Consider the following 16558-nt stretch of genomic DNA (forward strand, 5'->3'; position numbering starts at 1 on the left):
CATTCATCTGAAATATTGTTCTGTAATTCTTTCTTTTTTGGTAGTGTCTTTTTTTTTTTTTTTTCTGATTTGGCATCAGGGTAATGGTGGTCTCACAGTATTAACTGGGAGCGTTCCCTTATTTTCAATTTTTTGGAATACTTTGAAGATAACATGTTAATCCATCTTTATATATATGAATTCTCCTGTGAGTCTATCTTGTCTTTGATTTTTGCTTGTTGAATGGTTTTGTTTATGGATTCAATTTCAATAATAGTAACTGAGAGAGTCAATTCCTAAGCAGACTGATAAGAAGTTCAGGGTGCCAAAGGAGGAAAAGGGGTCTGCTGCTGCTGCTGCTGCTAAGTCACTTCAGTCGTGTCCAACTCTGTGGAACTCCAAAGACGGCAGCCCACCAGGCTCCCCCGTCCCTGGGATTCTCCAGGCAAGAACACTGGAGTGGGTTGCCATTTCCTTCTCCAATGCATGAAAGTGAAAAGTGAAAGTGAAGTTGCTCAGTCGTGTCCAACCCTCAGCGACCTCATGGACTGCAAGAACACTGGAGTGGGGTGCCATTGCCTTCTCCAGAAAGGGGTCTGGGGCTCTCAAAATGGAGATTGGGGGTCTGGAATTCTCAAGGAGGAGCAAAGGACATTTTTTTTTTTTTATCCTCTGCATTCCTTCAGTTCAGTTCAGTTCAGTCTCTCAGTCATGTCCGACTCTTTGCGATCCCATGAACCACAGCATGCCAGGCCTCCCAGTTCATCAACAACTGCTGGAGTCCAAACAAATCCATGTCTATCAAGTCGGTGATGCCATCCAACAATCTCATCCTCTGTCGTCCCCTTCTTCTCCTGCCCTCAATCTTTCCTAGAATTAGGGTCTTTTCAAATGAGTCAGCTCTTTGTATCCGGTGGCCAAAGTATTGGAGTTTCAGCTTCAACATCAGTCCTTCCAATGAACACCCAGGACTGATCTCCTTTAGGATGGACAGGTTGGATCTCCTTGCAGACTAAAGGACTTTCAAGAGTCTTCTCCAACACCACAGTTCAAAAGCATCAATTATTCGGTGTTCAGCTTCCTTTATAGTCCAACTCTCACATCCATACATGACCACTGGAAAAACAATAGCCTTGACTAGACGGACCTTTGTTGACAAAGTAATGTCTCTGCTTTTTAATATGTTGTCTAGGTTGGTCATAAGTTTCCTTCCAAAGAGTAAGCATCTTTTAATTTCATGGCTACAAAAAAATATCTGCAGTGTTTTTGGAGTCCAGAGAAATAAACTCAGACACTGTTTCAACTGTTTCCCCAACTATTTGCCATGAAGTGATGGGACCAGATGCCATGATCTTAGTTTTCTGAATGTTCAGCTTTAAGCCAACATTTTCACTCTCCTCTTTCACTTTCATCAAGAGGCTCTTTAGTTCTTCTTCACTTTCTGCCATAAGGGTGGTGAAATCTGCATATCTGAGGTTACTGATATTTCTCTGGGCAATCTTGATTCCAGCTTGTGCTTCCTCCAGCCCAGCGTTTCTCATGATGTACTCTACATATAAGTTAAATAAACAGGGCGACAGTAAACAACCTTGACGTACTATTTTTCCTATTTGGAACCAGTCTGTTGTTCCATGTCCAGTTCTAACAGTTGCTTGCTGAGCTGCATACAGGTTTCTCAAGAGGCAGGTCAGGAGGTCTGGTATTCCCAGCTCTTTCAGAATTTTCTACAGTTTATTGTGATCCACACAGTAAAAGGCTCTGGCATAGTCAATAAAGGAGATATAGATGTTTTTTTTGGAACTCACTTGCTTTTGTGATGATCCAGCAGATGTTGGCAATTTGATCTCTGGTTCCTCTGCCTATTCTAAAACCAGCTTGAACATATGGAAGTTCACAGTTCACGTACTGCTGAAGCCTGGCTTGGAGAATTTTGAGCAGTATTTTACTAGCCTGTGAGATGAGTGCAATTGTGCAGTAGTCTGAGCATTCTTTGGCATTGCCTTTCCTTGGGATTGGAATGAAAACTGACCTTTTCTAGCCCTGTGGCCACTGCTGAGTTTTCCAAATTTGCCAGCATATTGAATACAACACTTTCACAGCATCATCTTTCAGGATTTTAAATAGCTCAACTGGAATTCCATCACCTCCACTAGCTTTGTTCGTAGTGATGCTTTCTAAGGCCCACTTGACTTTACATTCCAGGATGTCTGGCTCTAGTTGAGTGAGAATGCCATCGTATTTATCTGGGTCATGAAGATCTTTTTTGTACACTTCTTCTGTATATTCTTGCCACCTCTTCTTAATATCTTCTGCTTCTGTTAGGTCCATACCATTTCTGTCCTTTATTGAGCCCATCTTTGCATGAAATGTTCCATTGGTATCTCTGATTTTCTTAAAGAGATCTCTAGTCTTTCCTATTCTGTTGTTTTTCTCTATTTCTTTGCATTGATTGCTGAGGAAAGCTTTCTTATCTCTCCTTGTTATTCTTTGGAACTCTGCATTCAGATGCTTATATCTTTCCTTTTCTCCTTTGTTTTACACTTCCTTTCTTTTCAAAGCTATTTGTAAGGCATCCTCAGACAGCCATTTTGCTCTTTTGCATTTCTTTTCCATGGGGACGGTCTTGATCCCTGTCTCCTGGACAATGTCACGAACCTGTGTCCATAGTTCATCAGGCACTCTGTCTATCGAATCTAGTCCCTTAAATCTATTTCTCACTTCCACTGTATAATCATAAGGGATTTGATTTAGGTCATACCTGAATGGTCTACTGGTTTTCCCCACTTTCTTCAATTTAAGTCTGGATTTGGCAATAAGGAGTTCATGATCTTGTTTTTGTTGACTGTATAGAGCTTCTCCATCTTTGGCTGCAAATTATATAATCAACCTGATTTTGGTGTCGACCATCTGGTGATGTCCATGGGTAGAGTCATCTCTTCTGTTGTTGGAAGAGGGTGTTTGCTATAACCAGTGTGTTCTCTTGGCAGAATTCTATTAGCCTTTGCCCTGCTTCATTCTCTATTCCAAAGCCAAATTTGCCTGTTACTCCAGGTGCTTCTTGACTTCCTACTTTTGCATTCCAGTCCCCTATAAGGAAAAGGATATCTTTTTTGGATGTTTGTTCTAGAAGGTCTTGTAGGTCTTTATAGAAATGTTCAACTTCAGCTTCTTTAGCGTTACTGGTCTGGGCATAGACTTGGATTACCATGATATTGAATGGTTTGCCTTGGAAACAAACAGACATCATTCTGTCCTTTTTGAGATTGCATCAAGTATGGCATTTCAGAGTCTTTTGTTGTAAATTACATAACTCACTCTGTACTAGGGAGTAAACAACAACAGTGTATCTGGCTGGAAGAGTTTCTCCTTCCTGAAAACCTTCTGACTAATCTTGATATCTTAGAATGCATATTATGGGAGTGGGTCTGGAAGATCTTTCTATTGTTAAATTCTAATTTTGTTATCCTAAAATGTAAATTGCTGTAAAGGTAAAATTTTCACAAACTTGAGGCATTCTTTTGATTCATTTTAAGAACTAATTAAAAGGTATATAACTCCATTGCTAACACTAGTAAGGGTATATTCTTTCTGCCCCCTTCTGATGTCTATGTCAGAAGCATTTTCTATCCCTTTTACACTTTAATAAAACTCTATCACACAAAAACTCTGAGCGATCAAGCCTCGCCTTTGGCCCTGGATTGAATTCTTCTTCTCCAGGGGCCAAGAATACTGGGGTCTTTCGTGGTTCAGCAACAACCTTTCATAACTGTCTTTTTAGATTTTAGATTTCCAGTTTCTTCCTGTTCAGACTTGGAAGTTTGTATGCTTCTATGTACTTATTATTTCTTCTAGGTTGTCAAGTTTGTTGTCTTCTATTGTCTATATCTCTGTAATATTTCTCCTCCATCATTTCTTAATTTGTTTATTAGTGTTCTCTCATTTTTCCTTAATGAGTCTAAAGGCTTGTCAATTTTAACATTTCAAAAAACTGTTTTTTCTTCTTCTTTTTTTGGTCTCTATTTTATTTATTTCTTCTGTAATCTGTATTATTTCCTTCCTTTTGTTCTCTTTGTGGTTTTTTTTTTATTTATTTTTCTAATTCCTATACATGGTAGGTTATTTTTTGTTTTATTTTATTTATTTTTTTTTAGATTTCTTTTTCTTTAAGTAGGCCTATAAACTTTCACTTAGAACTGTTTTTACTACACCCTATAGATTTTGAAAACTTATGCTTTCATTTTCATTTATCTCAAATATATTCTGATTTCCTTTTTGATTTCTTCACTGACATATTTCATTTTTAGTAATTTTTTTTTATACTTTGCCTGTTTGTCTTTCTCCCATTTTCTCCCTCTACTTGATCTATGTCACTTTGACATGCATCTTGCTATCTTAACTTTCTTTTCATTTCCATTTGCTTGGAATATCTCTTCCCACACCTCACTTTCATTCTGTGCATGTCTTTACCTCTGAAGTGAGTCTCTTTTAAGCATTATATAGACTGATCTTTTGTGTTTTATTCAATTAACCTCCTTAATGTATTTTGATTGGAGCAAATAGTCCATTGACTTATAAAGTGACCTTTGATAGGCATGTAGCTACTGTTTTTTTGTTTTTGTTTTTTGTTTTTTTTTTTGCTTGTTTTCTGGTCATTACTGTGGTACTTCTCCATTATTTTCTTCTTCCTTTAGTCATTTCCTTTCAAACTATTATGATTTTCATTAGTGTGATGCTTTGTATTTCTTTCTCTCTAGTTTTTGTGTATATATTGAAGGTTTTTCATTTGTGGTTACAATGGAGTTCATATGCATTGCCCTCTCACCATATTTTGCTTGTTTAATCCAATATTTCTGTTCAAACACACTGTAAAAAATCTACAATTTGTACTCCCCTTTCTGCTTTTTGTGATCTTGATATTATTTTTTACATATTCATGTCTACCCCTTAATTGTTTATTATAATCATAATCAGTTTTACAATTTTGTCTTAACATTTGCACTAGCTTATTTAAGTTGTTGATTCACAGCCTTCACTATATATTTGTCTTAACCTGTGGGATATTTCCTTTCCTATAATTTCTTATTTCATGTCACCTTTAATTTTTTGAATTAATTTATTTTTTTATTGAAGGATAATTGCTTTACAGAATTTTGTTGTTTTCTGTCAAACTTCAACATGAATCAGCCATAGGTATACATATATCCTCTCCATTTTGAACCTCCCTCCCATCTCCCTCCCTATCACACCCCTCTAGGTTGACACTTTTTATCTAAATGAAGAAAGACCTTTTAACACTTTTTGTAATGTTGGTTTAGTATTGATTGGCTCTTTATGTCTTTGGTTGTTGGAGAAGGTATTTTATGTTTTCTTCCATTCTTAATAATAACTTTCTTGGGTAGATGTGCTAGGTTGAAAGCTTTTCCCTTTCAGCATTTTAATGATATCATGCCACTCCCATGTGCTCTGCAATTTTCTGCTGAAAAATAAGTTGATAGCCTTATAGAATTTCCCTTGTATTCTCTTTTTCTCTTGCTGCCTTTTCACTTTAAATTCTACCATTTTAATTATATGCCTTCGTGTGGGTTTCTTTTGAGTCATCTTGTTTGGAAACTGCTTTCTGTAGCTGGATAGTTCCTTCTTAAGATGCGGGAAATGTTCATCTATAATTTAATCAAATATACTTCTGACCACTTTATTTCCGTCTTTTCCTTCTGGAAGCCCTTTAATGTAAATATTAATACTTTTGATGTTGTCCCAAAGATTCTTTAAACTATCCTTATATTTTAAAATTTGCTTATCTTTTTCTTCCTTCTGATTGCATGGTTTCTATTATTCTTTCAGATCACTTATGTCTTCTGTATCACCGAATCTGCTATTAATTCCTTCTAATGTACTTTTCACTTCAGTTACTGTACCCTTTAGTTCTGACTGGTCACTTTTTATACTTTTTAGTTCTTTGTTAATTATCTCTGGGATTTCTATTTTGTTCCATTGATCCATATTTCAGTCTTTGTGCCAGTACCATACTGTCTTGATGACAGTAGCTCTGTAATATACTCTGAAGTCAGGCAGGTTGATTCCTACCATTCCATTATTCTCCCTCAAGATTGCTTTGACTATTTGAAGTTTTTTGTATTTCCATACAAATTGTGAAAGTATTTGTTCTAGTTTTCTGAAAAATACTGTTGGCAGCTTGATAAGGACTGCACTGTATCTATAGATTGGGTAGTATACTCATTTTCACTATATTGATTCTTCCAATGCATGAACATGGTATATTTTTCCATCTATTTGTGTCATCTTTGATTTCTTTCATCAGTGTTTTATAGCTACATATATATATATATATATATATTTTTCTTTTGTTTATATATATTGCTTATATATTTCTTGTGTGTGTGTGTGTGTGTGTATATATATATATATATATATATATATATTTCTTTTGTTTCCTTAGGTAGATTTATTCTTAAGTATTTTACTTTTTTCATTGCAATGGCAAATGGAATTGTTTACTTATATTCTCTTTCTGTTTTCTCATTGTGAGTGCATAAGAATACAAGGGATTTCTCTGTGTTAATTTTATATCTTGCAACTTTACTATAGTCATTGATTAGCTCTAGTAATTTTCTGATGGTATCTTTAGGGTTTTCTATGAAAAGGTTCAGGTCATCTGCCAACAGTGAGAGTTTTACTTCTTCTTTTCCAATCTGGATTCTTTTTATTTCTTTTTCTTCTCTGATTGCTGTGTATAAAACTTCCAAAACTATGTTGAATAATAGGGGTGAGAGTGAGCACCCTTGTCTTGTTCCTAACTTTAGCAGAAATGCTTTCAGTAATTCATCATTGAGGATAAAATTTGCTGTGGGTATATTATATATGGCTTTTATTATGTTGAGGTATATTCCTTCTTTGCCTGCTTTCTGGAGGGCTTATTTATTTATTTATTTTTTATCATAAATGGATGTTGAATTTTGTCAAAGGCTTTCTCTGTATCTATTGAGATAATCAAATGATTTTTATCTTTCAATTTGTTAATGTGGTGTATTACATTGATTTATTTGTGAATATTAATGAATCCTTGCATTCCTGGGATAAAGCCCAATTGGTCATGATGTATGATCTTTTTAATATGTTGTTGGATTCTGTTTGCTAGAACTTCATTGAGGATTTTTGCATCTATATTCATCAGTGATATTGGCCTGTAGTTTTTTTTTTTTTTTTTTTGTAGCATCTTTGTCTGGTTTTCCTATTAGGGTGATGGTGGCATCATAGAATGAGTTTGGCAGTTTACTTTACTCTGAAATTTTCTGGAAGAGTTTGAGTAGGATAGGTGTTAGCTCTTCTCTAAAATATTGGTAGAATTCCCCTGAGAAACCATCTGGTCCTGAACTTTTGTTTCTAGAAGATTTTTTACTACAGTTTTGATATTCGGGCTTGTGATGGATCTGTTAAGATTTTCTATTTCTTGTTGGTTCAGTTTTGGAAGGTTATACTTTTCAGGAGAGGTCAGAGGAGGCGGCTGAGAAGAGCAAACCCATGTCCAAGGAGCGGCGGCTGCTCAGGCACAGGAGGGCCAAGGAGGAGCTATTTCATGTTCAAGGTGAGGAGAAGCAGCCATGAGGAGATGCCCCTCGTCCAAGGTAAGGAGCAGTGGCTGTGCTTTGCTCGAGCAGCCATGAAGAGATACCCCACATCCAAGGTAAGAGAAACCCAAGTAAGACGGTAGGTGTTGTGAGAGGGCATCAGAAAGCAGACACACTGAAACCATAATCACAGAAAACTAGCCAATCTGATCACAAGGACCACAGCCTTCTCTGACTCAATGAAACTAAGCCATGCCATGTGGGGCCACCCAAGATGGGAAGGTCATGGTGGGGACGTCTGATAGAATGTGGTCCACTGGAGAAGGGAATGGCAAACCACTTCAGTATTCTTGCCTTGAGAACCCCACAAACAGTATGAAAAGGCAAAACGATAGGATACTGAAAGGGGAACTCCCTGGTTTGGTAGGTGTCCAATATGCTACTGGAGATCAGTGGAGAAATAACTCCAGAAAGAATGAAGGGATGGTGCCAAAGTAAAAGCAATACCCAGTTGTGGATGTGACTGGTGATAGAAGCAACATCTAATGCTGTAAAGAGCAATATTGAATAGGAACCTGGGATGCCAGGTCATTGAATCAAGGCAAATTGGAAGTGGTCAAACAGGAGATGGCAAGAGTGAAAGTTGACATTCTAGGAATCAGTGAACTAAAATGGACTGGAATGGATGAATTTAACTCAGATGACCATTATATCTACTACTGTGGGCAGGAATCCTTTAGAAGAAATGGAGTAGCCATCATGGTCAACAAAAGAGTCCAAAATGCAGTACTTGTATGCAATATCAAAAATGTCAGAATGATCTTTGTTTGTTTCCATTGCAAACCATTTAATATTAAAGTCATCCAAGCCAATGCCCCAACCAGTAACATAGAAGAAGCTGAAGTTGAATGGTTCTATGAAGACCTACAAGACCTTTTAGAACTAACACCTGAAAAAGATGTCCTTTTCCTTATAGGGGCCTGGAATGCAAAAGTAGGAAGTCAAGAAACTTCTGGGGTAACAGGCAAATTTGGCCTTGGAGTACGGAATGAAGCAGGGCAAAGCCTAATAGACTTTTGCCAAGATAAAGCACTGGTCATAACAAACACTCTCTTCCAACAACACGAGTGAAGACTCAACAAATGGACATCACCAGATGGTCAACACCAAAATCAAATTGATTATATTCTTTGCAGCCAAAGATACAGAAGCTCTATACAGTCAGCAAAAATAAGACTGGGAGCTGACTGTGGCTCAGATCATGAACTCCTTATTGGCAAATTCAGACTTAAATTGAAGAAAGTAGGAAAAACCACTAGACCATTCAGGTATGACCTTAATCAAATCCCCTATGATTATACAGTGGTAGTGAGAAATAGATTTAAGGGACTAGATCTGATAGACAGAATACCTGATGAACTATGGATGGAGGTTTGTGACATTGTCCAGGAGAAAGGGATCAAGATCATCCCCATGGAAAAGAAATGCAAAAAAGCAAAATGGCTGTCTGAGGAGGCCTTACAAATAGCTGTGAAAAGAAGAGAAGTGAAAAGTAAAGGAGAAAAGGAAAGATATAAACATCTGAATGCAGAGTTCCAAAGTATAGCAAGGAGAGATAAGAAAGCCTTCCTCAGCGATCAATGCAAAGAAATAGAGAAAAACAACAGACTGTGAAAGACTAGAGATCTCTACAAGAAAATTAGAGATACCAAGGGAACATTTCATGCAAAGATGGGCTCAATAAAGGACAGAAATGGTATGGACCTAACAGAAGCAGAAGACATTAAGAGCTGGCAAGAATACACAGAAGTGTACAAAAAAGAGCTTCATGACCCAGATAATCATGATCGTGTGATCACTCACCTAGAGCCAGACATCTTGGAATGTGCAGTCAAGTGGGCTTTAGAAAGCATCACTATGAACAAAGCTAGTGGAGATGATGGAATTCCAGTGTAGCTATTTTAATTCCTGAAAGATGATGCTGTGAAAGTTCTGCACTCAAAATGCCAGCACATTTGGAAAACACAGCAGTGGCCACAGGATTAGAAAAGTTCAGTTTTCATTCCAGTCCCGAAGAAAGGCAATGCTAATGAATGCCCAAACTACTGCACAATTGCACTCATCTCACACACTAGTAAAGTAAAGCCCAAAATTATCCAAGCCAGGCTTCAGCAGTACGTGAATAGTGATATTCCGTATGTTCAAGCTGGTTTTAGAAAAGGCAAAGGAACCAGAGATCAAATTGTCAATATCCACTGGAACATCAAAAAAGCAAGAGAGCTCTAGGAAAACAAAAACAAAAACAAAAAACATGTATTTCTGCTTTATTGACTATGCCAAAGCCTTTGACTGTGTGGATCACAATAAACAGTGGAAAATTCTGAAAGAGATGGGAATACCAGACCACCTGACCTGCCTCTTGAGAAACCTATATGCAGGTCAGGAAGCAACAGTTAGAACTGCACATGGAACAACAGACTGGTTCCAAATAGGAAAAGGAGTAAGTCAAGGCTATATATTGTCACCCTCCTTATTTAACTTATATGCGGAGTATATCATGAGAAACGCTGGGCTGGAAGAAGCACAAGCTGGAATCAAGATTGCCGGGAGAAATATCAATAATCTCAGATATGCAGATGACAGCACCCTTATGGCAGAACGTGAAGAGGAACTAAAACGCCTCTTGATGAAAGTAAAAGAGGAGAGTGAAAAAGTTGGCTTAAAGCTCAACATTCAGAAAACTAAGATTATGGCATCTGGTACCATCACTTCATAGGAAATAGATGGGGAAACAGTGGAAACAGTGGCTGACTTTATTTTTTTGCGCTCCAAAATCATGGCAGATGGTGATTTCAGCCATGAATTTACAAGACACTTACTCCTTGGAAGGAAAGTTATGACCAACCTAGATAGCGTATTCAAAAGCAAAGATATTACTTTGCCAACAAAGGTCCGTCTAGTCAAGGCTATTGTTTTTCCAGTGGTCATGTATGGATGTGTGAGTTGGACTGTAAAGAAAGCTGAGTGCTGAAGAATTGATGCTTTTGAACTGTGGTGTTGGAGAAGACTCTTGAGAGTCCCTTGGACTTCAAGGAGATCCAACCAGTCCATCCTAAACGAGATCAGTCTTGGGTGTTCATTGGAAGTACTGATGCTGAAGCTGAAACTTCAATACTTTGGCCACCTTATGCAAAAAGGTGACTCTTTGGAAAGACCCTGATGCTGGGAAGGATTGGGGGCAGGAGAAGAAGGGGACGACAGAGGATGAGATGGCTGGATGGCATCACTGACTCAATGGACATGAGTTTGAGTGAACTCCAGGAGTTGGTGATGGACAGGGAGGCCTGTCGTGCTGTGATTCATGGGGTTGCAAAGAGTCAGACACGATTGATTGACTGAAATGAACTGAACTGAAACTTTTCTAAGAATTCCTCCATTTCTTGCAAGTTGTGTATTTTCTTGGCATACAGTTGCTGATAGTAATCTCTTATGTTCCATTGTATTTCTGTTTTGTCTGTTGTGATTTCTCCAATTTCCTTTCTAATTTTATTTATTTGGTTCTTCCTCCTTTTTTTTTTTTTTTTCTTTATGAGTCTGGCTAATGGTTTGTCTCTTTTATTTATCTTCTCAAAGAACAAGCTTCAGTTTTGTTGATTTTTGTTATAGTCTCCTCTGTTACTTTTTTATTTATTTATGCCCCAATTTTTATCATTCTACTAACCTTGGGGTTCTTAATTTCTTCTTTTTCTAGTTGCTTTGGGTGTAATGTTATGTTATTTATTTTATTTTTCTCTTGTTTCTTGAGGAAATCGTGTATTGCTATGAACCTTCCCCTTAGCACTGCTTTTATGGAATCCCAAAGGTTTTGGTTGTTGTGTTTTCATTTTCATTTGTTTCTATGCATATTTTGATTTCTTTTTTTATTGCTTCTATGATTTTTTGGTTATTTAAAAGAGCTTTGCTTAGCCTTCATATGTTGGTATTTTTAATAGTTTTTTTTTTTTTTTTCTGTAGTTGACATCTAATCTTACCACTTTGTGATCAGAAAGGATGCTTCCTATGATTTCAAGTTTTTTGAATTTACCAAGGCTAGATTTATGGCCCAGGATGTGAACTATCCTGAAGAATGTTCCTTGTGCAGTTGAGAAAGAGGTGAAATTCATTGTTTAGGGATGAAATGTCCTATAGATATATAATTAGGTCTAACTGGTCCATTTTATCTTTTAAAGGTTTTGTTTCCTTTCTAATTTTCTGCCTGGTTGATCTATCCATAGTTGTGAGTGGGGTATTAAAGTCTTCCACTATTATTGTGTTACTGTTAATTTCCCCTTTCATACTTGTTAGTGTTTGCATTACATATTGCAGTCTTCCTATGTTGGGTGAATATATTTTTATCATTTTGTATCTTGTTCTTGGATTGATCCTTTGATCATGATGTATTGTCCTTCTTTGTCTCTTTTCACAGCCTTTGTTTTAAAGTCTATTTTATCTGATATGAGTATTGCTACTCCTGCTTTCTTTTGGCCATCATTTGCATGAAATATTTTTCCATCCCTTCACTTTCAGTCTGTATGTGTCCCTTGTTTTGAGGTGGGTCTCTCGTAGACAGCATATATAGGGGTCTTGTTTTTGTATCCATGCTGCAAAAACTGGTCAAGCACTTTAAAAGAATGAAACTAGAACACTATCTAACACCATCAGAAAAGTAAACTCAAAATGGGTTAAAGATCTAAATATAAGACCAGAAACTATAAAACTCCTAGAGGAAAATATAAGCAAAATAATCTCTGACATAAATCACAGCAGGATCCTCTATGACCCACCTCCTAGAGTAATGGAAATAAAATCAAAAATAAACTATGTGACTTAATTAAACTTAAAGCTTTTGCACAATGAAGGAAACTATAAGCAAGGTGAAAAGACAGCTTTCAGAATGGGAGAAAATAATAGCAAATGAAGCAACTGACAAAGAATTAATCTCAGAAATATATAAGCAACTCCTGCAGCTCAGTTCCAGAAAAATAAATGACCGAATCAAAAATTGGCCAAAGAACTAAACAGACATTTCTTCAAAGAAGACATACAGATGGCTAACAGACAAATGAATACATACTCAACATCACTCATTATCAGAGAAATGCAAATCAAAACCACAATGATATACCATCTCTCCCCAGTCAGAATGGCTGCTATCAAAAAGTCTACAAGCAATAAATGCTGGAGAGGATGTGGAGAAAACGGAACCCTCTTACACTGTTGGTGGAAATGCAAACTAGTACAGCCACTATGGAGAACAGTGTGGAGATTCCTTAAAAAACTGGAAATAGAACTGCCATACGACCCCACAATCCCACTGCTGGGCATACACACTGAGGAAACCAGAATTGAAAGAGACACATGTATCCCAATGTTCATTACAGCTCTATTTACAATAGCTCGAACATGGAAGCAACCTAGATGTCCATTGGCAAACAAATGCATAAGAAAGTTGTGGTACATATGCACAATGGAATACTACTCAGTATTAAAAAGAATGCATTAGAACCTATTCTAATGAGGTAGATGAAACTGGAACCTATTATACATAGTGAAGTAAGTCAGAAAGAGAAACACCAATAAAGTATACTAACACATATACATGGAATTGAAATGATGGTAACAATGACTCTACATGTGAGATAGCAAAAGAGATACTGATGTAAAGAACAGACTTTTGGACTCTTTGGGAGAAGACGAGGGTGGAATGATTTGAAAGAATAGCACTGAAACTTATATATTACCATATGTGAAATAGATCACCAGTCCAGGTTCAATGCATGAGACAGGGCACTCAGGCCCAGTGCATTGGGATGTCCCTGAGGGATGGGATGGGGAGGGAGGTGGGAGAGGGATTCAGGATGGGGGACACATGTGCACACATGGTTGATTCCTGTCAATATATTTGAAAAACCACTACAATACTTTAAAGTAATTATCTTCTAAGTAAAATAAATAAATTAATTTAAAAATTTATTCCAAGGTTAAACAAAATAAAATTCCTCTTACAAAACAACATTGAAGTGGAGGAGAATGTGAAAAGTGTACATACTTTGGACTTAACCATATACGGTTGAAACTGAGCTCTGCCACTTACTAGCTTTGTGATTATCAGCAAAGCTGAAATACTCTGTGCCTCTGTTTCACCATCTGCAAAATGGAAATTTTGAAAATTCCATTTTCCCAGGAATTTGGTAAGAAATAAACTAGTTAACATGAGAGATAGAAGATGGATAATTTCAAAAGATCTAATGCACAACACTATGATTGGAATTAACAATATGGTATTATATATATAAAAGTTGCTATTAGAATGGATCCTAAAAGTTATCACTACCAAAATAGAAATGATAATTATTGTATAATAGAGGTGTTAACATTATTGTTGATAATTATAAAGTAATATATAAGTGCATCAAATCAACACTGTGTACATTTCAAACTTACACAACATAAAAATGAACATGCTTCCATTTATTCCCCATTGTGAACACTGGTTGAAGACCAATACCCACTCCATAATTCCCCATGAAACTTCAACTTTACATGAGTTTATTATGTTGATTTGATTCAGTAATTTATTTCTTAAATTATTCTTTCCTTTTCTCTTCAAAAGAAAGTCCCAAAATGCTTGAAATTTTATGAGCCTAATAGAAGAGAGAAAATGCTGCTACCTATTTGCCTATCAAATTATATTGAATTTAACTGCAAAAGCATATTGGAAGCTTGTGGCTCCTATGACCATTATTGATTGCCCCTGATTATTCCTTATTAAAAGTACACTTTATTTATTTGTCTAGTTATTTATCCATTCACGTGTGTTACACAGATAGTCATAATCCCACCTACTTCCTAAAGAGATCTCGAGGGTGATCTTATGATCAAAGTCAAGGTACAATTATTACAGGCTAATGGGGAAAAAAAAAAAAAAACACAAAAAACAGTTACTGAGAAGGAAGAGGACATTCCATTTCACAGGCATTTTTCTCATTTCCTTCACCCCCCCCCCATCTTTTTTCTTTGCTTTCTGCTTGTTCTACCACATTTCTTTAGCCCCTACTGATAATGCCTCATCTCCTAGCACCTCGAAACAAAGGTAGATTCTCAGTATTGCATTTCGGTGTTAAACTTAGGAAAAAAAAAAAAAAAGTGAAGAAGGCTGTGGTGAAACTGAAGTAGGCATCATTTAGTAAGCAAAGGGTGCAATAGGTAGCACTATAAAAATTAGAATTTAACCCCACAACAACAATGGAGATACTAAATGTTTCCTGAAATGAGGTTTTGATCTATAATAGCTTTCTAATTTCAATGTACAAGTTAGAGGTAGGATTAAGCCTCCTTTTGTGTGTGCATGTGTGCTAAATTGCTTCAGTTGTGTCTGACTCTGTGTGACACTAACAGCAGGCTGCCAGGCTCCTCTATCCATGGGATTCTGCAGGCAAAAATACTGGATTGGGTTGCTGTGCCCTCCTCCAGGAGATCTCCCTGACCCAAGGATCGAACATCTTTTACATCTCCTGCATTGGCACGTGGGTTCTTTACCGCTGAGCCACCAGGGAAGCCCCCTCCTTTTGTAGTAGCTGCTTATAATCAAAGTATACATGTTATTCTCTCCTTTCCTCCTCTCTCCAATTCCAGAATAAGTCAATGAGAGCCACCTGCCTTGGATTCCTAAAGACACTCACCTGTATTAGAATTAAGATCATCAGGCTCTGATTCATTTCCATGTTGGCTTCCTTTTCCCTGAAGAGTGTTCATGGCTATAAGCTTCATCTTCTGCAGCTTCATTGCCTCAGCCATTGCTGCAGCTGTTATACCTAAAACCAGAACCATTCCTTTTAAAACAGGGATCATTTCTTAATGTAATTAAAAACAGGATACATTTAACAGGGCTATACTAGACAGGACAATCCAAAAGGAAACCCGAGTCTAATTTATGAACAATATCCTTTCAAAATTTAATTTTCTACTCTTGTAATAACTTCATCTTACAATGGGCAAGTTGAAAATCTGAAAAAAAAAACATTAAATATGCATCTGATTCTCAATTCAAAATAGAGAAAACATAGAGCATAACATGAAAAATTTGGGAAAATACCAAAACTCTTGCTAATGTCTTCTGGTGTCTAGTAAGAGCTCTGGATAGTTGATTAACACAGAACTCACTATGCACTAAAAACCCATCTAAGACAACACTGTCAGAAGAAGCACTCTAAAATGCTATAGGGAATGACTTTCTAGGGAATATCCTTGTTGACCCTTCTGCTAAAGAATGGGCTATTTTGCCTCAAAAGTTACCTTAGCAAAAAATAATAAAGGGGAGTAAACATTTAAGTGGTCATCATATTTTTACTGGCCTCCTTCTTATACACTGAGAGAGAAAAAAAAAAGAAAACATAGCAGATCACTGCAGAAAGTGTTGCAGCCCTTGCAATATAATTACATTCTTTTATTAATATAAAGCAATTTTTACAATGCTTGTGTAAACTCACCTATATTCATACACAAACCTCCACACACAAATACCACACACATTTCTATATCCATGTGAACCCATAAATACAGACACATTTGCATATTACATTCACACATCAGATTTGCCAATTTAGAAAGAATGTGTACAGATGGAGGAATGGAAGAACGTATGCTAACCCCTTCTTATGAGAACATCAGAATCACAGTTAACTGCTAAACAACCATTCACAAAAAGACACTGAAATGTACCAAAATGATACCCTACCTCCAAAGAAAAATCCACAACGAGATGGGAACAGGGACACAATCACGATAAAATCAAATCCCATACCTGCCATGTGGAAGATTCACAAAGTGGGAAACAATTATACCACAAAAGTTCTCCCACTGGAGTAAAGGTCTGAGACCCACTTCAGTCTTCCCAGCATGAGGATCTGACAACAGGCAGAGACAACCCCAGAACATCTGGCTTTGAAGGCTAG

At 36.9% G+C, this 16558-nt stretch overlaps 1 protein-coding gene across 1 annotated transcript in view; it reads right to left on the bottom strand.

Moving 5' to 3' along the window:
• The window catches only part of DACH2 (dachshund family transcription factor 2), an 800915-nt gene that overhangs the window by 291619 nt on the left and 492738 nt on the right, over positions 1–16558 (bottom strand). The window contains exon 4 of the mRNA XM_055565321.1: positions 15287–15418. Within this exon, the coding sequence (XP_055421296.1) occupies positions 15287–15418 (132 nt within the window). The remainder of the gene's footprint in view (positions 1–15286; positions 15419–16558) is intronic.

The sequence above is a fragment of the Bubalus kerabau genome, chromosome X (assembly GCF_029407905.1).
Source record: "Bubalus kerabau isolate K-KA32 ecotype Philippines breed swamp buffalo chromosome X, PCC_UOA_SB_1v2, whole genome shotgun sequence".
NCBI classification, from domain to species: Eukaryota; Metazoa; Chordata; class Mammalia; order Artiodactyla; family Bovidae; genus Bubalus; species Bubalus kerabau.